This window comes from Panthera onca, chromosome D1, assembly GCF_046562875.1.
Source record: "Panthera onca isolate mPanOnc1 chromosome D1, mPanOnc1 haplotype 2, whole genome shotgun sequence".
In the NCBI taxonomy this organism is placed as follows: Eukaryota; Metazoa; Chordata; class Mammalia; order Carnivora; family Felidae; genus Panthera; species Panthera onca.
In genome coordinates, this window is record NC_138348.1 from 27,889,265 (window position 1) to 27,913,276 (window position 24,012).

General features: G+C 36.3%; 1 protein-coding gene across 6 annotated transcripts in view; it reads right to left on the bottom strand.

Moving 5' to 3' along the window:
- Positions 1-24,012, bottom strand: part of HIPK3 (homeodomain interacting protein kinase 3) — a 91,001-nt gene that overhangs the window by 51,911 nt on the left and 15,078 nt on the right. For all 6 annotated transcript variants that reach the window (XM_078433365.2, XM_078433363.2, XM_078433364.2 and 3 more), the window contains exon 2: positions 8,877-9,975. In XM_078433365.2, the coding sequence (XP_078289491.1) occupies positions 8,877-9,973 (1,097 nt within the window). In that variant the 5' untranslated portion in view covers positions 9,974-9,975. The remainder of the gene's footprint in view (positions 1-8,876; positions 9,976-24,012) is intronic.

The window sequence follows — 24,012 nt, forward strand, 5'->3', positions numbered from 1 at the left end:
TACTAGAAGAGGGCAAATGTCTGGTTTTTTTTTAATGTTTATTTAATTTTGAGAGAGAGAGACAGAGAGAGAGAGAGAGAGACAGACAGACTGAGCATGAGTGGGGGAAGGGTAGACAGAGACAGAGACAGACACACACACACACACACACACACACACACACACACACACACACGGAACCTGAAGCAGGCTCCAGGCTCTGAGCTGTCAGCACAGAGCCTAAGGGCTCAAACCCACAAACCATGACATCATGACCTGAGCTGAAGTCAGACGCTTAACTAATCTGAGCCACCCAGGCACCCTGGTAAATGCCTCCCTGAATTAGCATGGGAAAAGGTTTTCTAACCACGACTTAAAATCCACAAGCAATAAAAGGGAAGATAAAATTGATCACACACAAAAAAATTTTTACAAGGCAAACAAATAAACAAAAAGACATCAAAAAGTCAAAATGAAAAAAAAATGCAACATATATGACAAATAAAGGACTAATATTCCATATATGTAAGAGACCTTTAAAACTGGTAGACAAAGGGCCATGGTCAACTCTTAATACAAAAATAGGCAAAAGACATGAACAGAAAATCCACACTCACACAATTTTAAAATGACCCTTAAACACTCATTATGTCTCACTCATAATGAGAAATGAAAATTAAAACTACATAGATCTACCATTAGATTCGCAAAATTGTTAAATAGCATATTCTGCTGGCAATGCTGTAGAGAAACAGGCACTATCATATATTGCTGATGGGAATGCAAACTGGTACAGTTCTTACTGACAGAAATTTGGCAATATTTAACAAAACTATATATGCATTTACCTTTTGATTAAATAATCCCACTCCTGAAAATTTACCTTGAAGATACAACCTGAACAATACAAAATTATATATGCACAAAGCTATTCTTTTTTTTTTTTAATTTTTTTTTTTAACATTTATTCATCTTTGAAAGGCAGAGAGAGACAGAGCGTGAATGGGGGAGGGGCAGAGAGAAAGGGAGACACAGAAACAGAAGCAGGCTCCAAGTTCTGAGCTATCAGCACAGAGCCTGACATGGGGCTCGAACTCACGGACCGGACCGTGAGATCATGACCTGAGTCGAAGTCGGCCATTCATCCGACTGAGCCACCCAGGCACCCCACAAAGCTATTCTTTGTAATTGTAATTGGGAAACACTATGCCAATAACTAGGAAAGTGTCTGAATAAACTATGGTAATCCACAATAAAATAGAAAGATCTCTATGAACTGACATGAAGTGATTTCCAGGAAATACTGTTAAGGGAAAACAGCCAAGTGCAAACAGGTAGCTATAGTATGTTACCTTTCCTGTAAGAAAGGAAACAAAAAAATAGACATTTATCTGCTCACATAACCCCCTGCCAAACACAAACACACAAACCCACATGCAAAGAAGAAATTGAAAACTAATGATAATGGTTACCAAAAGGGATTAGGTAGGAATGAGGTGGGAAGGACAGAAAAGACGGAGTGACACTTCTGATGGTTTTAGCATGGTTCTGAGTTTTAGAACATTAATTAATGTTTCACATAGTCAAACAAAAAAGGACATGGGTGGATCCAAAATGAAATACAAAGAAATGAACTTAAATATATTTCAAGTAAACAATAATCACACACTGAAAAGCGGAGGTTTGAAGAAGAACCTAAGTAACTTAAAACACACTATTTTGACTACATGCTCCAAGTCTGTGGCTAAAGAATAAAAGAACTGTAAATAAATGTTGTACTCTGGTTAGTAAATTAGCAATGGTAGGGGTAGCAATACCAAAACTATGTTAAGTGTATTCTAGAACTGAACTAATAAGTAACATATTGTGGATAATGAGATCCAAATTTCCTGGAATTATAAAAGGGATTATAAATAAAGGAAGAAGGATAGAATGAACTCTGGAGGTATTAGAACTGGACATATCAGTATGAATTCATGGTTTTAACATATAGACAGACACAGAATTACACTAACACACACACACACACACACACACATTTTTTCTAGCTTCGCCACTCAAAGGGTCTAAAAGCAAGAACACCTTAGCACTAATGAACACATCTGACACTAGCATCCAGATTTTGGTTTTTAAACACCATTCTCCAATAAAAGGAACCAAAGCTCCTTAGAGAAATGGCCAATACCAGGGTTGGGGAAGGAAAGATACAAAGTCAGTATGGATCATCTTGTGGTACCGGAAAGTAAGCACTCAAATGGGGCCATGGCAAAGAGACACAGAAGCAAGCTTAACGTGGCCCCTGCTGGACAGTTTAGGACAATTATTCACTAAAAAAATAACAATAAGTAACAGATTATAACCCTTTGAATATGAATCCATGAATCCATGCAGAAACAAACTTAAAAACAAGTAAAGCTCTTCCTTATAAAAGAATTCCTTACAAAGGAAGGACAGAATTAGAAAATCATCATCTCACAGCCCCATACTTAAAAATATTTAAGGCCAAATTCACCAATGGATGGATGCTAAAACTGGTTCGTGAAAATTAGATGAGAAAACAGTATAGTTTTAAAGTATCTCTCCCCAAGATACTTATTAATTACAAAGAAAAAACACCTTATAGTGGAAAAATCTGGCAGTCACCACCTCAACAAAGTAATCATAGTTAACCAGTTGAGACAAAATGACATCATATGCCTCCCAATATGTGAGATCACAACATCACTTCTGTGTAGTCTAAAAATGCATAAATTGAAAACATCAGACAAACCAAAATTAAGGAGCATTCTACAAAACAACTATCCAGTGCTCAGGGTTATGGGGCGACTGGGTGGCTCAGCTGGTTAAACGTCCGACTTCGGCTCAGGTCATGATCTCGCGGTTTCTGAGTTCGAGCCTTGCATCAGGCTCTGTGCTAACATCTGGCAGCCTGAAGCCTGCTTTAGATTCTGTCTCCCTCTCTCTCTGCCCCTCCCCAACTCACACTCTGTCTCTCTCAAAAATAAAATAAAAGGCAGGGAAGAGGGCACTTGTTGGGATGAGCACTGGATGTTATATGGACACCAATTTGACAATAAATTATATTAAGGGGGAAAAAATAAATTAAATTTAAAAAGAATTTTTTTTAAATAAACATTAAAAAATTTTTTTTAAGTGTCAGGGTTATGAAAGGCAAAGAAAAAACGAAGGAACTACTCCAGATGAGAGGACATTAAAGGGGCATACATGGCAAATGATGCACTGTGTGATCTTGTATTGAATTGTGGGCAGGAAAAAGGTCGTAAGTGAGAAAATTGGTAAAACCTGAATAAAGTCTATAACTAAGCTATACTAGTATTAAATAGATTTTAATTTCCTCAAATCAAATAGTATTTTGAGTGGTTCAAATAGTTCATCAAATCAAGAATACTGAATTGATGTTAACTGATGATGATTTTAATCATCATACTGGAGTTATGTAAGAGAATATCCTTATATTTAGGAAACACACATGGAAGTATTTAGAGGTAAAGGGGCCCACGGTCTGAAACTTACTCTCAAAAACAATGCAAGAAGAAAATATGTGTTACAGTGTACATAGAACCAAGAATGAGTGATAAAACTACAGTGGTAAAATTTTTAAATTTGAAACACTTAGAGAATCCAAGTGAAAGGTATACAGGAATACTCTGTACTATTTTTGCAACTTTTTTATATGTCTAAAATTATTTCCAAGCAAAAAGTTAAAAAACAAAAACAAAAAAAGTAACTCCATCCTGGTATTCTCTGTCCCTGTTCCTTTCCCTAAGAGAGTACTACTTTACCTTTTTGGTTCTCTACCCATTAGATTACATGCACCATAATGGTTAGGTCTACATTTCTGCTCCTAAATGAATAACCAGCACCGAGCACAATACTTTACACTTTATATGCCCTAATTATCTTGGATTAAAGACTTAACTGTGTGCCATTTTACAGTTTTCTACTCATGAATCTTTCTGCTGATAACATTTTAAGAGGTCTCAATCAAATGATGGACATAAAATGTAAGGTATCTTGGGGCGCCTGGGTGGCTCAGTCAGTTGGGCGTCCGACTTCAGCTCAGGTCATGATCTCGCAGTCTGTGAGTTCGAGCCCCATGTTGCAGCTCGGAGCCTGGAGCCTGCTTCCCATTCTGTGTCTCCCTCTCTCTCTGCCCCTCCCCCGCTCATTCTCTCTCTCTCTCTCTCTCTCTCTCTCTCTCTCTCTCTCTCAAAAATAAACATTAAAAAAAAATGTAGTGTATCTATACAATGGAATATTATGTAACAACAAAAAGAAATGAATTACTAATAACATGCTACAGCATGGATGAACCTTGAAAATGTTATGCTAAGTGAAAAAAAAAAGTCAAAAAGGACCACATGAATACATTCATATAAAATGCTAAGAATGTGCAAATCTACAGAGACAGAAATTAGATTTGGGGCACCTGGATGGCTCAGTCAGTTAAGCATTCAACTCTTGATTTCAACTCAGATCATGATCTCTCAGTTCGTTGAGATCCAGCCCTGCATAGGGATCTGTGCTGACAGCGTGGAGCCTACTTGGGATTCTCTCTCTCCTTCTCTCTGCCCCTACCCTGCACATGCACGCTCTCTCAATATAAATTTTTTTAAAAAGATTTTTTTGTTGCCTAGGGCTTAGAGAATAGGGAGATTGGGGAAAGATGGCTAGGGGGTATGGGAAAGGGAGTTCTGCTGGGGGTAAAGACAATATTCTAAAATTGATCATGATGATGCACAACCACAAATATACTAAAAACCACTGAATTGTACATTTCAAATGGGTAAAGTTCATGGTACATGAAATATATCTCAATAAAGCTGTTTAAAGAAAAACAACTTTAAGAGTCCTACCAAAATTTCTGGGGCACCTGGATGGCTCAGTCGGTTAAGTGCCTGACTCTTGATTTCAGTTCAGGTCATGATCCCATGACTCACGGGATCAAGCTCCATGTTGGGCTCTGCGCTAACAGTGTGGAACTTGCTTCAGATTCTCTCTCTCCTTCTCTCTCTGCCCCTCCCCTTATGTTTTCTCTCTCAGAATAAATAAACATTAAAAAAAAAAAAAGAGCCCTACCAAAATTTTTATTTGGAGAGAGAGAGAGAGAGAGAGAAAGAGAGAGAGAAATCTATGTCTATGGCCACCATGTATGGCACTGAAAACTACCTCATTATAGACTTTTGGAAATTTCAATTAAAACTTCTGTTAAAATGAAACCCCACTGACAACCTTTTATTCGGATTTCCAAATAAAAATAACTGTTTCATGATACAGAGAAGAAATTGCCAGGAATTTTAGCCAATACTGAGTTTTTTTAGGTAAGGGTGGTTTAGGGAAAGAGAACACTTTAATGCTAGTCAACCTAACTCCTTCTCTACTCTCAAAGCTCACACAAGGGGTCATTTCTTCCTGGAAGCCTCTTTGAATGCTCAAATTAGGTTAAGTGCTCTCCTCTGTACTCCCACAGCTCCCTGTACACCCCTGTACCTTAGGACTTCTTGAGACAAACTATTTTGCTCCTCTATCAAATTATGAAATCATGTTTAATCACATCTGTATTCCTAGCACAGTGCCAGCACATAAAAAGGACTCAACAAAAATTGAGTTAAACTTGGAGTGTGAATTTGGACCTGTTTGACTTCTATGAGCTTCAGTTTTAACCTATTCAAATAGGAATTCTACCAGTTGTCTTACCTAACTCATAGGGATGAGTCATGAGAAACAAACTAGGAAATACAAATAAAAGCACCTGAAAAAAATGTAGTATACATACACAGTCTTCTATTATCATAGGAGCAACCTACATCAAGTATTAGTTATTACTGTATGGGTCATTCTCTGTACTTAATTTGGTATAGGAACTTTGTCTTTGATACTTCTGGGTCTAAAAAGGCATAAGGGGATGGGGATACCCTAAACAAAAACTGATAAGGCTAAATTAATTGTTTCTCATTCATTACATACCTTTCTGTCAACTATTACAGGCAAAATAGAAAGCATTCTGTACCACAACAACAATGAATGAATGCTAAATTACTCAGTAAACTACAACTGAGTTGTATACAACTCAGTATACAACGGCTTTTCAGGTTACTTTACAGCACACTTTCCAGTCTGTATGTTCTGAAATGACTCAAATCACAGGCTAGAATTCTATATTTAAGAGAAAAAGATTCATGACCCGAATGCTGCCACCACACCTCAGAAACACAGCACCTTCTGCTGCTAAAACCTTTTATGCGTTCAAGAGCCCTGTGTGTTCTTGACAGAAACCATACTCATGCAGCTGAATTTAGAACATGCTGACCTTGAGCAAATCAATGCCCTTAGCATGTACTTCTGGCTTATATCACTGCAAGAGGTAGACAGCCTCACCATCTATAGTAGTCAACAATTTCTGGCCACTGTCCCCTGGCTATTTTAAGATATCCCAACACATTTCTGTGTTGCCCAGTTCAAAGAAACAGAATAACACATGAACCTATGTTTAAACACAAATCGTTTACCTTGGAACTTGGGGTATGTGTGTTCATACTGTGATTAGCTCAAAAATATTTAATTTGGTAAGTTTCCACTTCCTGCTTTCATTTTTTAAATACAACATATTTTTAACAAAAAGTTAAAAATCAAGTATAAAACACTTTTGCTTACTGTCTACTCAAATTTATAAGTAAACTTGGTAAAAAAACTAAGCCAAAATTGGTGAACAAATATTGAAAAAGATTAATGGTTTACCTGCTATTTTCATGCAAAATTACACTAGATATTAAAACAGCACATGATTAAGGACTATGTGACACTTTCACCAGTCTACCTTAGTATTAACTCTTCTAACTCTTGGATCTAATTAGCATAAAGTCCTTTTAAAAGGTTTTTGTCCAAGCAACATAAATCAAAATGCTACTAGCAGAGTCCTTGTTTACAAATTAGAACCTCATTTTTTTTTTTTTAACTCTAAACAAAGAATCTGCAATTTAGCAACTGTATGTATACCTTCTAAAATTCAGGTAAATTATCCACTTGAAATTTATATATAAAAACAAATTCAAAACTTAGTAATTGTACTTAGCAATTATTCATAGCTTTTTTTTTTTCTCATTCCCAACAGAAGCGAATATTTGTGCAAAGGCCCACTGCTAGAAATCAACATCATAAAATATTTAGCATTTCAGATTGCTTTTTAAAGGATTTCCTTTACTCCCTTGAAACATTTAATAAATGTTTAATAAATGTTCTCAAGTGTAAAAAATAAAGCTTTTTTTTTTTTTTTTACTCTCATCCAAAAGATTTCAATAAAGAAAAGGAGTATAGGTATCACACGGAGCTAAATCTGATACGCAGTATAATGCAGGACCCAAATAAAATGAAGTCATTTACTAACAAGTGAACTAAATATAGAGCCCAAGCAGCTGGAGCCTAGAGTTTATATAATATGCTAGCTGACAACTAAAAGCTCTTAAGACAGAACCCATAGAGTACAAAGGGAAGGGGAAAAAACACTACTCTTCTCATGCTGTTAAATAAGATTTTAAAATAATTATTCCAGCAAAAAAAAATGAACTAAAAACTAATCCTGTATTCCATTAAAAAAAATCTGTCAGAAATAGAGGCTCAAATAAATGTAATTATATATTAAAGAAGACTTAATACTGTAATACAACTACAAAGCTTTTAAATCATGTAAAAGGTTTTAAGAATAGTATCTAGCACTCTAATACCAAAAATCTTACAACCAGGAATATACTAAAGAATAATTAGACTATATTCCTAATTTCTAATATATATTTTAATAAATTGTCACTAAGTGATATATATGGGACTCCTTCTAATAACCTACTAATGGCAGGGCATATATCTGGAGTTCATTTTTTGTAGTAGCTAATAAATTTCTCCTATATAGTGTCCTGGGTACTAAAGTATGTATTTGTAAGACACTAATCAGAATGAGAGGTATAGTAAAAAGGTAGATACAAAACCAGAAAAAAAACAACCCTTGCTGGGCCTAAATTTATAATCCTCATGTTCTAACAATCTTCAACAACAAACTGCATGTATCTGTCTATTCACTAACTTATAAAATGGCCAATATTGGCAAGCTCCTGTATTTGCCCACTGTTTTGGGGCTCTAGAGTATATTTCATTCTAGCTGAAATGAAAACAGTATCTCAAAATTATAAAACCATGAATCCAAAACCATTTTACATACTCAAGAAGATATTTTGAATCCTGGTAATCATTAGCCCTTAAGACTACATATTGACACTCCAAGCTAGCATTGTATTAATCATGACACTATAGCACTTTATCAATATTTACATGGAAATTATTTTCTTTTTTAAATTCCACCCATAGCACCAACACCAAAATAACATTATCCATAACATATAGATGGAAGCATAATCAAACCTGTTATGGAAAAGTCGCCTAAACATTCAAGGCAGCCATGAAGTGTGTCTGAATCTCAGTATCACTAATCAAAATAACTTTTTGAATTCTTATCTAAGTATTCAGTCACATCTAATTACCTTTAATAAACTAGTTCTCTAAGTGCCAAAATACTCAAAGATATATACGAAAATTACTATGAACCCTTTCCCAACATTTGAAGACTTCTGTTTGATCATCATTAATAACCTATCATTCCTTCAGGTCATGGAACTTTGGCATGGAACTGCTGGGGAGATTTCTACTCTGTTTAGGCAGATTTTATGCCTAAATTTTAAAAATCTTCTTAACACCTCAAACCTAAACCAATCTTGTCTGGATTTATTTATTTACCCAAGCCATCTTTTTTACCATGTACACACAAAAAATTATTTCATTTAGCCAAAATTCAACATTTATTAAAGAGCCAAAAGGTAGTTGTCACCTACCTGTAGTACCGAGATTGTAGATATGTTGAACAAACAGTCTTTGATACATGACTGGCCGACCCAAAGTCTATCACCTTAACCCTGTATGGCTGCCGAACAGGATCCACCAGCATAATATTTTCTGGTTTGAGGTCAGCATGAATTAAACCAAGACTTTTCAATTTTTTCAGTGCAGTGGCCACTTGTTGAAGAATGGGTCGAATTACTTTTAGTGGCAGGGGGCTGAACTTATTTTGTTTCAAAAAGTCATACAAGTTTTGTTCCAGCATCTCAAAAACTAAACAAGTATGGTTACGGTGCTGAAAGCATTCATAAGCTCGTACAAAGTTATATTCATCAGCATTTTCAGTACTGAGTCTTGCTAATATGCTCACTTCTATTTGACCTTGACGTGCATAAGAAGGGTGATTCTTCAAAATTTTGATTGCTACAATTTCATTTGTCCCTCTTTTCCAGCATTTGACTACCTGGCCAAAAGTGCCTCGACCAAGAAAATCAAGGACTTCATAAGTATTTTTCATGGAGCATAAGACTTCATGCTGTACTAACTGATAGTCACCTTCTCCAGTGGTACAATTCTGTTTTGTTCCTGTGGTAGTTGTCACAACTGTCACTGGATTTCCCATGTTGGTTTGCAACATTGCAGGAAGTATGGACAATTCATCAACAATCTGCATTGCGCTGCTATGATTATCCAACTCCTCACTCTTGCGCTTCAATCCACATCGCTGGGGGCCTTCTAGGAAATTGAACCTGTGTCGCCACGCCCCAATCTGAGGTGCCTCCACTTGAGCTTGCTGTGCCTGAGCTGCTATGACCTTTGTAGCACCCGCAGTGTTTTTTAAAACAACAGCACTTGTCTGCAACGAAAAGTTGTGTCCTCGAGGTCTGTTAAATGGTATCTTTGTCTGAAAAACACTACCCTTCGTGGGAGGATGAGAATTTCCAATATTTTTACCATTCACATAGGTCCGTGGATAGTTTCTTTCCTGGAATACACAACTGCTTGGCTCTACTTTGAGTTTCTTCACACTACAAAAGGCACTTGACTGAGTTTGATAAACATACGGTGGGTAGACCAAGACTTGTGAGGCCATACCTGGGGGGGGGAGGGAGGAAAGAAAAAGACATTATTAACTACAAAAAAAAATTGCTTTTAATTTTAAATCTCAAAGAAAACTCTCAAGGGTCAAGTCCATAATTTATAAAAATAATTAAACTCCATTAAGATTTTTTTTCCCTTAGAGAAGATAAGCATTTCAGTATCTCCATCTTAGCTAATTAATCCTTCAGCTATTTTGAGTATTGCATATAAGCCTGGGAATAAAAAATTGAGTGCATTTAGTTAACCAAAAAATATCTACCAAGCAGCTGTAATGGCCAAGATATACCCTAGGAACTATGCCAACCATTTTTCTCCCAAAAGGGAAAAATACAGATCCCTTAACTATATACATTTGGCAAAGGTAAAGCATTCTATCACCAAATTATCATTTATGAACCAATGACAAGGAAAGAAAACATACACTGCATAAATAGAGTCACATTCCTTATAGCTAAAGTTCAAGAAATGCCCCAGAAAAAATAATCAATTGTAAAAATTGTAAATAAGATATAGGTCCTTTGCATGATGTTCTCCTTACTTAATATCTTTTTCCACATCCACCCTTGTACACTTAAGTGGACTTCTTTACATTCAGATCAAAGTGATGCAATACCTTCTTGTTGAAGATTTACTTGGAACACACACTCGCCACTCACTCCCTAGGCCACAGTTGGGCATTCAGTGCTCAATAAAAGCTTCTATGTTCTTCTAATTAGCATTCATGACATGATATTACATTACACTCCAATTGTGAGTGTATCCATCAGTCTTTCACACTAGATCTGAAACAAGGTACCCAGGATATAGAGTTGGTGCTCAATAAATATGAGTTGGTCAAATTAATTTTAAAATATTTCCACTCCCCACAATTTAAAAATCTGTATTGTATTAACTGGGCAGTCTCATACTGTTTTAACAAATCAAACATCAATTCCTTAATTCAAAAACAACAGATTGCCATCACAGTATGTAATATATGTAAAATATTTAAAATATTAAGAGTTACCACCTATGGAAGGAATTACCATGCAGAGGTTTAATACATGCTTTATTTGCAATATTTTATTTAACCATATTAATATCTTCCCAATTTACTGTTAAGAAAACTAAAACTCAAGAGGAATTAGGTAACTGGCCAAGGTCACATAGCTAGGGTGTAGTAAAAGAACAGGAAAATACATTGCCCTCTTGGGGCATAAATTTATGCCTCCTTCAACTTCCTAAATTTTTTTTTTTTTTTTAAGATATTATTTCTGGGGCACCTGGGTGGCTCAGTTGGTTAAGCATCCAACTCTTGGTTTCAGCTCAGGTCATGATCTCCTGGTTCCACTGTTTGAGCCCCGCGCTGGGGTCTGCACTGACAGTGCAGAGCCTGCTTGGGATTTTCTCTTCCTCTCTCTCTGCCCCTCCCCTGCTCCTGCTCTCTCTCAAAATAAATAAATAAACACTTCTTAATAACTACCTACCACATTCCTAAACTGACCTGGCTCTAGTAAGAAATGAGCAATAAAACCTTATTAGACAAATTAAGATTTGATGTTCAATGTGTAAGAAAAAATTGTAAATTGAAATTCTGGGTTCCAAACCATTTCATCCAGCATCAGAAGAAGTTTCAAAATTCCACGAATTTTTCTCCTTTTAATGAGGCGAAGCCACAGGGAAAACTCCTTCTAAACATATTGAACCCATCATCTAATTCACTTAATGTTTGTGAGGGCCGCCAACCTTATCTTCAACAATTTAGCATTACCGTGATTCCCATTTCAAACCACTTCTGTGATCTACACCCACAGAAATAGACTGAAACAGATGATGAAACTGACACAAAAAAATTTCTAAAACATCTATTATAAATATACTTGTGGATTTAAAGAAACGCATGAACATAAATAGGAGAGACATGAAAAGCATCTTTAAAAGGGAACCGGTGAGCCTAGAAAACCATGTATTATCATACAGACAAAGGAAAAGTAATTTGACAATACCTAACAAAGCTGACATAGAATCAGGCACCTCAGATATAGTAAAAGAATATTCATGCAGTATAACCTAAACACTCATTCAAAAAGCACTGGGTAAATACAAGACCAACTACAATCTTGCCATTTGCAACTACGTGGATGTAACTGGAGGGTATTATGCTAAATGAAAATTAGTCAGAGAAGGACAAAAATCATATAACTTCACTCATAAGGGAAGAGAAACAAAAATAATATAAAAACAGAGAGTGGGACAAAACAGAAGAGACTCATAAATACGGAGAACAAACTGAGGGTTGCTGGAGGGGTTGTGGGAGGGGGGATGGGCTAAACAGGTAAGTGGCATTAAGGAATCTACTCCTGAAATCATTGCTTCACTATAGGCTAATGTGGATGTAAATTTTAAAAAATAAAAAATAAAGTTAAAAAAATTAAAAAAAAAAAAAAGAATGAAAATAATCTACCCTGTTATGGACTGATACCCATATTGTTGTATGAAAAAAGCAAGATTCAGAAAAATGTGTACTTTACAATAGAATTATTAGGGTGCCTGAGTGGCTCAGTTGGTTGAATGTCCAACTTCAGCTCAGGTCATGATCTCGCAGCTCAGGAGTTCAAGCCCGGCATCGGGCTCTCTGCTGTCAGCATGGAAGCCACTTTGGATCCTCTGCTCCCCCCTTTCTCTGCTCCTCCCCTACTCACTCTCTCTCTCTCAAAATAAATACACTTTAAAAAAAAAAGAATTACATATGTATATATTTGCATATACACCGAATATCTGTATACATATAAAGTGTGAGTTTCTTTGCCTCAGAGGAGAGTAACAAGAATTCTGGAGGCAAATGACAAAGATTTACTTTTCATTGTATACCCTTTTTACCACTTTAATTTTCACTATGTATGTATATTGCTCAGTCAGTTGGGCGTCTGACTTCAGCTTAGGTTATGATCTCATGACTTGTGAGTTCGAGCCCCATGTCAGGCTCTGTGCTGACAGCTCGGAGCCTGGAGCCTGCTTCGGATTCTGTGTCTCCCTTTCTCTCTCTCTCTGCCCCTTCCTGCTCACGCTCTCTCACCTTCAAAAATAAACATTAAAAAAAATTATAGAATATATAGATTTCATATTTAGAGATGAAATAATATACTGGGATTTGCTTCAAAATAATAGAGAAAATAGATGAGGATATGAATAAAATGAAATTAGCCATATACTGTACTTCATAGGATCTTGATGATCAAGTAAAAAGCGTTTCTACTTTTGAATGTTTACACTTTTCCTTAATAAAGAGTTAAGTGAAAATATTTAAAACTCCACCCAGAAAGATTCTGATTCAGTAGGTCTGTAGTGAGGTCCAGGCATCTGCATGTGTACAAGCTCCCAAGGCCATTTAGATTCACACTAACATCTGAGAAAAAATGATCTAGTTTATACAAAAACCGTAGCAAATTTAAGCCCTACCAATTCAAGGCCCTCAAGTCTCAAAAGACAAGGATGAAATCCTAGGGAATAGAATGCATACCAGTCTTGGCCAATCCATGCCATTAAAAAAAATTTTTTTAACATTTATTCATTTTTGAGAGACAGAGCATGAGTGGGGGGGGGGGGGGGGCACAGAGAGAGGGAGCTGTCAGCACAGGGCCTCAAGGCAGGGCCCAAACTCACGAAGCGTGATATCATGACCTGAGCTGAAGTCAGACGCTTAACCAACTGAGCCACTCAGGCACCCTATGCCAATCCCATGCCATTTGAAAGCGAAGTGTTATATGAACAGCTGAGATCCAGGTAACTGACATACTGATATTTAAGAATCTACTACAATTTCTGAACTCTGGGGGTGCCTGGGTGGCCCAGTCGGTTGAACTTCTGACTTCGGCTCAGGTCTTGATCTTGCAGTCCGTGGGTTCAAGCCCCACGTCAGGCTCTGTGCTGACCACTCAGAGCCTGGAGCCTGCTTGGGATTTCTGTCTCCCTCTCTCTCTGCCCCCCCCCCCCATTCACTCTCTGTTTCTCAAAACTAAATAAATGTTAAACAAAATATATTAAAAGAAATTTTTTTTCTGAACTCTGCTGTTCCTACCTTTTCTTCCCCAACATGCCAAGCTAGAAGGCAAACAAGCCAAGAGCCCCAACCAAGGTTAACTAAAGGAAACTCAGAAAATTACCCCTCACCAAGCACTGTGCTATGTAGGGCCAATCTCAAAGGAGACTTTAGAAAATAAACACAGATAGGAATGTCCCATCATATACATAACACATAAGAAAGGGTGAGGGTGGTGCTGGAGACAGCTATCATAAAGGACCACAAGCAAAGAACTCTAAATTACTAATTAACTTGGCCACTGTGACTCCCTGCCATATCCAGGTATTAAGTCTTTTCTTCTCCCAATCCTCCATCAGATAAAACTCATGGTCTGATAAGAGTATCTTATACTTGAAGTTTATGGATTTTATACAGTACAGTAAGTAAGGAGAGTACAGGAGCTGCTTAAGTCCATGGAGTCTAAAACACAGACTCAGTACAATACTATTATTACCTATTATTTTCACTGCAATTCAAATTACATTATACCTCTGTAGCTTTATTATTTATGACTTTGTCATTTGTTCTTATCAACTGACTAAGAAATGAAGTTTTGTAACACTACCCCTTTGTGAGCTGGGGCTGCCTATAATATATCACTCAGAGAATGGTGAAGACTCCTGTGAGAGCAACCATTAAGCTTCCATTCCTCAAGCTTAATAATCTCAGGTACTTTAATAGGGCCTTATTTTTCCAACCCTCTAAAAGACTTTAAGACCCATCTGAATTGTATCCAAATTTTTCACATCCTTTTACAATTACCAAAACAGCAATGTAACCAACATTGACACCCACAAACCTGAGTCTGTCTGACCACCACTAACCAGGTTTTCTACTTTTTTCCCTTTTCAGGCTTTCTGAAAAGGGAGGAAGCAAAAACAGAAATACTTTACTATCTTACATTCAATTTATTAGCCAATATTAAAATTCTGAACAATTCTGCCAAACTTATACAAAGCCCATAGGTAACTGGGTTCTTCTTCAAAATGTATGTGACAGCACAAATAGATTTGAGTAAACGCAATGATGCCTTTACATTCTCTTCACTCAACTTTCTCTTACTTGTGCAAATCTCAATTTTTAAATGTACTTCTTTTTAAAAAAAATTATGATAAAATATGCAAAACACAAAATTTATCATTTTTAAGTGTGCAGTTCAATGGCATTAAATATATTCACACTGTTGTGCAACAATCATTAGCATCCATCTCCAGAACTTTTCTCCTCTTCCAAAACTGAAACTCTACCCATTAAACAACTGTCCAATGTCCCCTGCCCCAGCCCCTGGCAACCACCACCATTCTATGCTCTGTATGAATTTAACTACTCTAGGTACCATATATATGAAATTGTACAGTATTTGCTCTTACGACTGACTTACTTCACTTAGCATAATGTATTCAAGGTTCATCCACGTAGCAGTGTCAGAATTCCCCTCCTTTTTAAGACTAAGTAATATTCCATTGTATGTATATGTCATATTTTGTTTATTCATTCAGCCATCGAAAGATATTGGGGGGTGGGTGCCTGCCTGGCTCAGCCAGTGGAGCATGCAACACTTGATCTTGGGGTTGTGAGTTCAAGTCCCACATTGGGGGTAGAGATTACTTAAAAATAAAATCTTAAAAAAAAAAAAGATATTTGGGTTGCTTCCTCCTTTTGACTATCGTGAATAATGCTAGTATGAACACGGATGTACAAATTTCAAGACTCTACCTTCAAATCTTCTGTGTATATACCCACAAGTGGAATTCCTGATTATATAATAATTCTATTTTTAATTTGAGGAATCACTATATTTTCCAGAGCAGCTGTACCATTCAAATTCCAACCAGTAGTGCACAAAGGTTCCAACTTCTCTATATCCTCAACAACACCTATTTTTTTTTCTTTTTTATAATAGCCATCTTAATGGATGTGAGGTGGTATTTCATGGTGGTTTTCAAATCTCTATTTTTAAATCTAATTCATCAGGCCTAGCTGTACTAACACCTAGAGCTTGATGTCATCCATAGCTATAACAAATGAGCTTTCTATTTTTTCATTTGAGTTCTTGACAAATATTAAACATTACACTTAAAACTCTATAGAAACCCACATTATTAGCTGGACATTCCCAAATGACTACTGAATAATCCCCAGGTCTTTCAGACCATCAGTGGAAAGTACAGAAATTATTACATTACTAAAAGCATCAAGTTTGAATTTAAAACATAAGTATGCAAAAGAACAGTATTTCTAAAGATGAACAACAATAAATGAAAATAACAAATAAAATGAAAGTCTTTTAAGAAGAATTTCTTTTTTTTTTTTTTTTTTTACTTAAAGAGAAGCTCAGGGCACTAAAAAATTATCTCATAATAAACAGGGATAAGAGACCAAAGCATTAAATTTGTAGCTACTATTCCACAATCAAAAAAAAAAAAAAAAAAAAAAAATACAACAACCAACAAAAAAGAAGTCACCTCAATGCAAGTTACCTTAGGGAATATTTTCACTGAACTGGAAATAAGCAAATAGTACACTAGATCAAAGTAAACCTTTGATTCTGTTTACATAAAAACCCTGCTTTCAGAGTTCTTTTCTGAACATACCTATCAACTCTTTCTAGGATATGTATTAAAATAAGGTAGATACAAGTGAAGTTCACTTTCAAAATTGAACTTATTACCAAACTCTTTAAAAGGAGACAAATGGAACAGGAAATGAAAAATACAGTTAAGACTGTTTTGTCAGTAAAATGTACCAAAGCACCTTTAACCTAATGGCATCAAAGCTAACAGAGTCGGGAGGATTATCCTACATGAAAACAGTAATGGTATGTTCTACACTGTTAGAGTAGTACCTAGTTCACTAAGAGAATGATGTTTTCAGTCAAATTACCAAACATACATTACAGATTATAACTGCCTTCCAGCAGCTATGATCAGCACCAGAGGCAAAAAGACTGAAAAGCGCTATGTAAAAATCATTGCGCATGCTAAAAACCAAAGAAAACACCACCACTACCACCATCCCCCCACCCCACACAAGTGGTCCCTACTACACCAGATCGCCAGCCTATTCTGGTCTTTACTGGGATCCAAACGTTTCTTCTGGCCCTCTTTCTCTCCCTCATCTCAATTAAGCCTCAAGATCTGACCTGGGTACATCAAAACGGCACTTCACATTCTGTCCTCAAAATACTATCGATCTCTTCCTCTGACCTACCATCTCTTTCTGATTATCTATCTCCCACCACACAAATTCCCAATATCCTTTGCTAAATTCTAGTTCCTCTCCTTCTAGTGCAATACATTCAAAATTAACACTTCTCTTATGTAACACAAAAGGCATTTTTAAAGATGCTTAGCAGTAAAAGAATCCAAAATTCTAAATCTGAATAGTGGCTCTCAATCCTTTTCCTCACACACTTTCAGGTATGATGAAGTTAGAAGAAGTGAAACACTTTAGAGGAGGTAGTATTCAAAAGCAAAACTTTTTCAGAGAAGTAAAAGCACTTTAGGGAAGGCGGTCTTTACCAAAACATTTTTATGTGCAAATCAGAAAGTAAGCCATTCCAAGAAAGGAGCTTTGTGCATCAATATAATGACTTTCAACCCTGCAGAATGCCTTTTTGAAAATAACAGGGTCAACCTAATTCACTCAGCTAGTGGGCCAAAGAGGAATTACGCTGTTCAAAGTCTAGAAAAGAGTTAAATGAATAAAACCTAAAGCTGTGTTAGCGCCACACATCTTTTCAAACTTCCTTTTTTTCTAAGATACAGCAAACGTAAGTTGTATTATAACTCAAAGTTTTGTACAAATGTCTGTGCCTTGAGTTCACAAAGTCTGACAAAGAGATCAAAGGAGATAGAATGAAGTCTTCATGTAGCAATATTGTCTATCATCTAGTTTCATGTAAATAATAGATTTTTCCAACTTGGTTTACCCATAAAGATTTTGCTTTCATGAATATACCTAGAAAATAGGTATACCTAGAAAATATGCTTCAACTGAAAATCTGTCAACATTTCATAGAGGGGATTAAGGGACATTTTTCTTAAGAGCTTTAAAACTGAAAGATAAGGTATTAAATACAGAAAAGAATACTAAAAACAAGTATTACACTATTTTAATGACACAGTGATTGATTAAAGCCATGAATTAAACAATTTGTTACTGCAATGGCATTTTGACCACTTTATTTTGAAACCTCTCATAACCACAATATTTTATTATATTAACATGAATTTGTTGTATGTCCTCTCAAAAAAATCATGTAACAGCCCATGAAATACTTATGGTGATACCACGAATGAAAACCTTTAAATAAAAGCTGTACAATTTGAGCTGAAGTTTAAATTTCTACTAACTGGCCTAATTTCAACTTATTTTTCAAATGATAAATGAGTTAGTAATCTATGAAAGTTGTATCAAATTCACTCTTTAAACATCTTACAACTAAATCCACCGTGAATACTATCAAATAATGTTTTAATATTATTTTAATTCTACCTTTACCATACTTATATCTTACTACAATTAGCCTATTCTCAGTTACAAGTTTGAAGTTTAAAGATTCAATTACTTGAAGCAAAAGAAAAAAAGTTTAGCTTCCTTCATTAGTACCTAAACTTTAGTTTGTGACAATAAAATATAGATGAATCTATCAGTGTTTTTTAGGACAGCTTCAAAGAAATACATCATATTTTGTGGAAGAAAAAGAAAAAAACTACTAATTTAATCCAACGGAAAACTCTTTTATAAATTATTTGCACTTGTAAGTTCAAATTTTGGGTGCTATTTTTTAAAAAATTAAGTTAATTTACCTGAATTTAATCACTCCTGCCTTTTTTAAAGATGTTTTTCTTTAAGTAATGTCTCTACACCCAAAGTAGGGCTTGAACTCACAAACCCAAGATCAAGAGCCACATACTCCACTGACTGAGCAAGCCAGGCGCCCCACACTCCGGCCTTTTTTTCTTTAATAGGTACAAACTTCAAAGGTAAAAGAGTTTATAAACTCCTTTATATTTTGTATGGACTGAATAGGTAACCCATATGCTTCATTTTGGAATGGCTACCCACCTCACCCTACCCCATCCAAAAACAAAGAGGATCTTCACTGCTTTATTATTTTAAAAAAAAACCTCCAGTTAGTTATTTTCCAAGTTTTTAACATATAATGACCCCTGTGAACTTATTATGAGAAGTTTACATTGCTGTGTTTGTCCCTCATTACATTTAAACAGTTTCACACCCACATGCTCTAACTATTCTCCAACTGAAGTGCTAGAATATTCAAGAGGATAAATGTAAAGAGGGGGAAAACCTCCACCAACTATAGATATTTCTACCTTTCAATTCTAAAGAACATTAAAGGGGGAAGAAAAAAAAAACAAACCTCTGCATCTATAAATGTCTTACAACACAAAATACACCATGGTCAGCCTAGAGGTTTGTATTTTTATACCTTTCAGTTTAAAATTAATGTTATGTTTTTAACAAATCACAAACCTCTGAAAAGGTTTTTTTTTAAACAAAGAAAAGACACAACGAGGAAAAGATGGGAAAAGCTGACTTTACTAAAATTTAAAATTTGTATGTATTTATTCAATGATAACACAAACAAAGATAAGCCATAGAAACAGAGAAGATACTGACAACACATGTAACTAACAAAAGATCTGAAGAAATCATATTGTGTTTGGCAAAATTCAGTAGAAAAGTGGATAAAAAATATATACAAGCAATTCACAGGTAAGGAAATGCATGCCAAAAGACTTATTAAAAAATTTTCAGCCCCATTAGTAATAAGGAAAACACTCATTAGAACTACAGTAAGATGCCATTTTATACCCATCAGACTGACAAAAAGGAGGACAATACCCAATGTTAAAAAGTTGTAGGTCAACAGAAGGTAAAGAAGTACAATCACTTTAGGGAGCAAAGCTGAAAATGGACATAGTCCATAATCTAGCAATTCTTCCAGGTATACATCCTGCCTACAGAAACTCACATAGGTACAAAAAAATTAAAAATTAAAAATTTAAAAAATTTTTAAAAACCCACAGGTAAATTAATGTTCACTGCTGTTCTGTATATTTATAGCAAACTTTTGAAAAAACCCGATTGTCAGAAAAGAATAAAGTGTGGCTTTTTCCTAAAATGCACAAAATACAATAGTGGCCTATACCACAATAATCATATATTTATATACCACAAATAAAGAGAAAACAACAATTATAAGAATGTGACATCACTGATTTTAAGATGTATCACAATTTCGAAGATGTTAAAATGTGGGAGAAATCGTGTATGTTAGAATTAATGATGTGCAGCAAAATGAATTCACTGAAAATACATATATGAACATGGATAAATCTCCACAAAAAACAAGTTGCAGAAGTACACTATCATATGTGAAAAAACTAGTAACAGACAAATCTATACTGTATTTAGATATATTAATTTCGTGGGACACTTGGGTGGCTTAGTCGGTTGAGTGTCTGATTTCGGCTCAGGTCATGATCTCACGGCTCATGAGTTCAAGCCCTGCATCAAGCTCGCTGCTGTCAGCACAGAGCCTGCTTCAGATCTTTTGTCTCCCTCTCTCTCTCTCTGCCCCTTCCCCGCTGGCACTCTCTCTCAAAAATAAATAAATCTTTAGATATATTAATTATGTGGTCAAAGTATAAAAACACCCACAGAAATGATAAACGTGCCAGAAAGAAAGGAAAAAGGAGAGACTTCAACTATGTGACTTTTATTTTGCACCCCGGATGGCAACTGTATAGAGTTGATTATGTTACTCCCTATACTTTCACAGCCTAAATTTACATTAATGTTTAAATGAAGAGGGAAAAAAATCTACCAGAGAATAGAATAATCTCTTCAACTGAATGTATTTTTTTTATTTTTTTATTTTTTTTTTTTACATTTTATTTATATTTAAGACAGAGAGAGACAGAGCATGAACAGGGGAGGGTCAGAGAGAGGGAGACACAGAATCCGAAACAGGCTCCAGGCTCCGAGCTGTCAGCACAGAGCCTGACGCGGGGCTCGAACTCACGGACCGCGAGATCATGACCTGAGCCAAAGTCGGCCGCTTAACCAACTGAGCCACCCAGGCGCCCCTGAATGTATTTTTTAAAGAAAAAATATAAATAACCATTTTAGATATATTGTATTAGCATATTCAATAGCCATATCCGATTTCAGTCCTTTTTTTTTTTTTTTTTCCAATTTTTCTTTCAATTCAAATCAAGTAAAGCCATTTAGGAGCAGAAAGACATAGCAATGAAGAAAACATGTTTTCTCATTGATGAGCTGCTTCTAGCAAAAGGGAAATACATGTATCCACATAACTATGTCACTAACAAGGGCAGTGACCTAAGATGTACAAGATATGCAGGTAGCAAAGAAAATAGAAATGATTGAAGAATGCCCTGAAAGAGCACAAAAGGATTCACTACATTAACCTATGAACTAATTTTTTTAAGTTTATTTATTTATTTTGAGAGAAAGAGAAAACACATTGTGAGAGCAAGAACAGGGGAGGAACAGAGGTGGGGGGCTGGGGGGAAAGAATCCCAAGCAGGCTCCTGGCTGTGAGCACTGAGCCAGACACAGGGCTCAATCTCCGATCTCACAAACCGTGATCTCATGACCTGAGCAGAAATCAAGAGTTGGATGCTTAATCAACTGAGCCACCCAGGTGCCCCCCACTCCCACATTAGCTAAAATTTGAAGTATCATGGGAAGAAGTCTCCTATGTAGAAAAGAATATTCCATGAGATAGAAATCAAGAGCATATATCAAGTCAAAGACTAATGAAAATATGACATATTAGCTTTACTTGGCTAGAGAAAAGGACCACAAATTATGCTTGGCCAAATCCAACCCAGCCTGTTTTGTATGGTCCACGTAGCAAGAATGGTTTTTACTTTTTAAAGGTTGTTTGAAAAAAAAAAAAAATTTGTAGCAGAGACCATACACAGCTTGAAAAACTAAACTATTTGCCATCTAGCCCTTTAAAAAAGTTCACTAACCTCCACACTAGAACATAACTTGCCAGGGGAGTAGGTTGCTGGAGAAAACAATGATCCTTGAGAAGAAAGACAACTATAAAAAAAAAAGAGCACCGATCATGAAGAACCTTGTGTTCCTTGTTAAGGAGCTATAGGGGATGGGATGCCTCTAAAGGGTTTTAAATAGAAAAGCGACATAATCATATTTGTATTTTAGAAAGATCACTCAGGCAAAGTTCTAAAGGATGAAGTGGACAGAAACAAACAACGGAAACAACAGTTGAAAGACTACTTAATAGTCCAGATAACAGCTGATCAGAGTCCCAGCAAAGACAGTACCAAGGAATGAAACGGAGTATGGATTACCAATAGGTAGCCAGGAGGAAGAACTACAAAGCTCAGTGAGGAGTGGGGAGGAACACAACCATGTTTCTGGCTTGAAAAACTTATAGCCGGGGTGCCTGGTTGGCTCAGTTGGTTAAGCATCCCACTCTTGATTTTGGCTCAGGTCATGATCTCATGGTTTCATGAGTTTGAGACCCACATCAGCCTCCACCAGCAGCACAGAGCCTGCTTGGGATTTTCTCTCTCCCTCTCTCTGCCCCTCCCCCACTCACGCTGTCTCTGTCTCTCTCAAATAAATAAAACAAACTTATTGAAAAAAAAAAAGATAGCCAAGTGATAACAGAAAATATTAAAAAAAAAAACAACAACACAAGAAAATTGAGAGAAAAAGTTGGATTTTAGACATGATGATTTTGAGGTGCCTTGTGATGTAGCCCAATTCCCCTAAATGTATATTCTTAAAGAAAGGCCTGCAAGTAGGTAGTTTACTTAGGAAGTTCCCACCCCAGGAGGCAGGAGTGAAGAACCCGGGAATAAGTCAGGAAAGAGAGGAAAGTAATTCATAAAATTCCCCATTTGGCAACAATCATAATTACTGATTGAAACAACAGATGCAACAGACGCAAAGATGCAAAAACTAGTGGGAGAAGGCTTTAAAGATAACAGAATATTACTGTTGGGAGACAATTCACTGTGGTCTCTCATGTTTCTCCTGGTCTTGCAAGCAACATCACTGCCTATGTTCCAGAGTATCTTTTCAAAGGATATTTCTATATCCCTGAACATCCCTGGAAGGTAGAGATAGTATAGTGTCTTCCTCCAGGGCAAAGGGCAGGTTGCTTAATGTTCAGTATAATAAAGATAATGACTCCCTCTTGGTCAAATGTCAGGCAGGCTTCCTGCCCCTTAGGAAAGATTCAAGTTTCCTAAGCCTAGAGTTCCTCTCCTGTAATGCAACTGCTTTTGTGCAGGAGTTACCTGGCTGCCCTGTTCACATCACCCTGTAGGGAATTCAGTTGAGGAAGCAGGGCAAATACTGACACAGTGACTACTGCTACTGCTATGAGTAAGAAGGTCCTTTAACTCTGACCGAACAGTCTATCTTCTGCCAGCTTCCATGGCATACTAATAATCAAAGGAAAGCTTCGATGGCATACATACTAATCAAAGGAAAGAAATCAGCAGGTGCCACCTTAATTAAGTGATCAATGTTAAAATCTGTAGTAATGGCACCTATCGTGCCTCCTGATATGAATGTTCTAAGAGGAATACATTATACTATGATATTTCTAAGCACAAGAAAACAAATCCAAACAGGGCCATTCTTCAAAATAACTGGCAGCATTCTACAAAAATGTCGATGTCAGAAAATAACACGAAGACTAAGAAACTTTTCAGATTACAGAAAACTAAAGAGACATAAAAACTGAATAGTCGGGGCACCTGGGTGGCTCAGTTGGTTAAGTATCTGACTTTGGCTTAGGTCATGATCTCACAGCTTGTGAGTTTGAGCCCCGCTTCCGGTTCTGTGCTGACAGCTCAGAACCTGGAGCCAGCTTTGGATTCTATGTCCCCCTCTCTCTTTGTCCCTCCCCTACTCTCTCTCAAAAAATA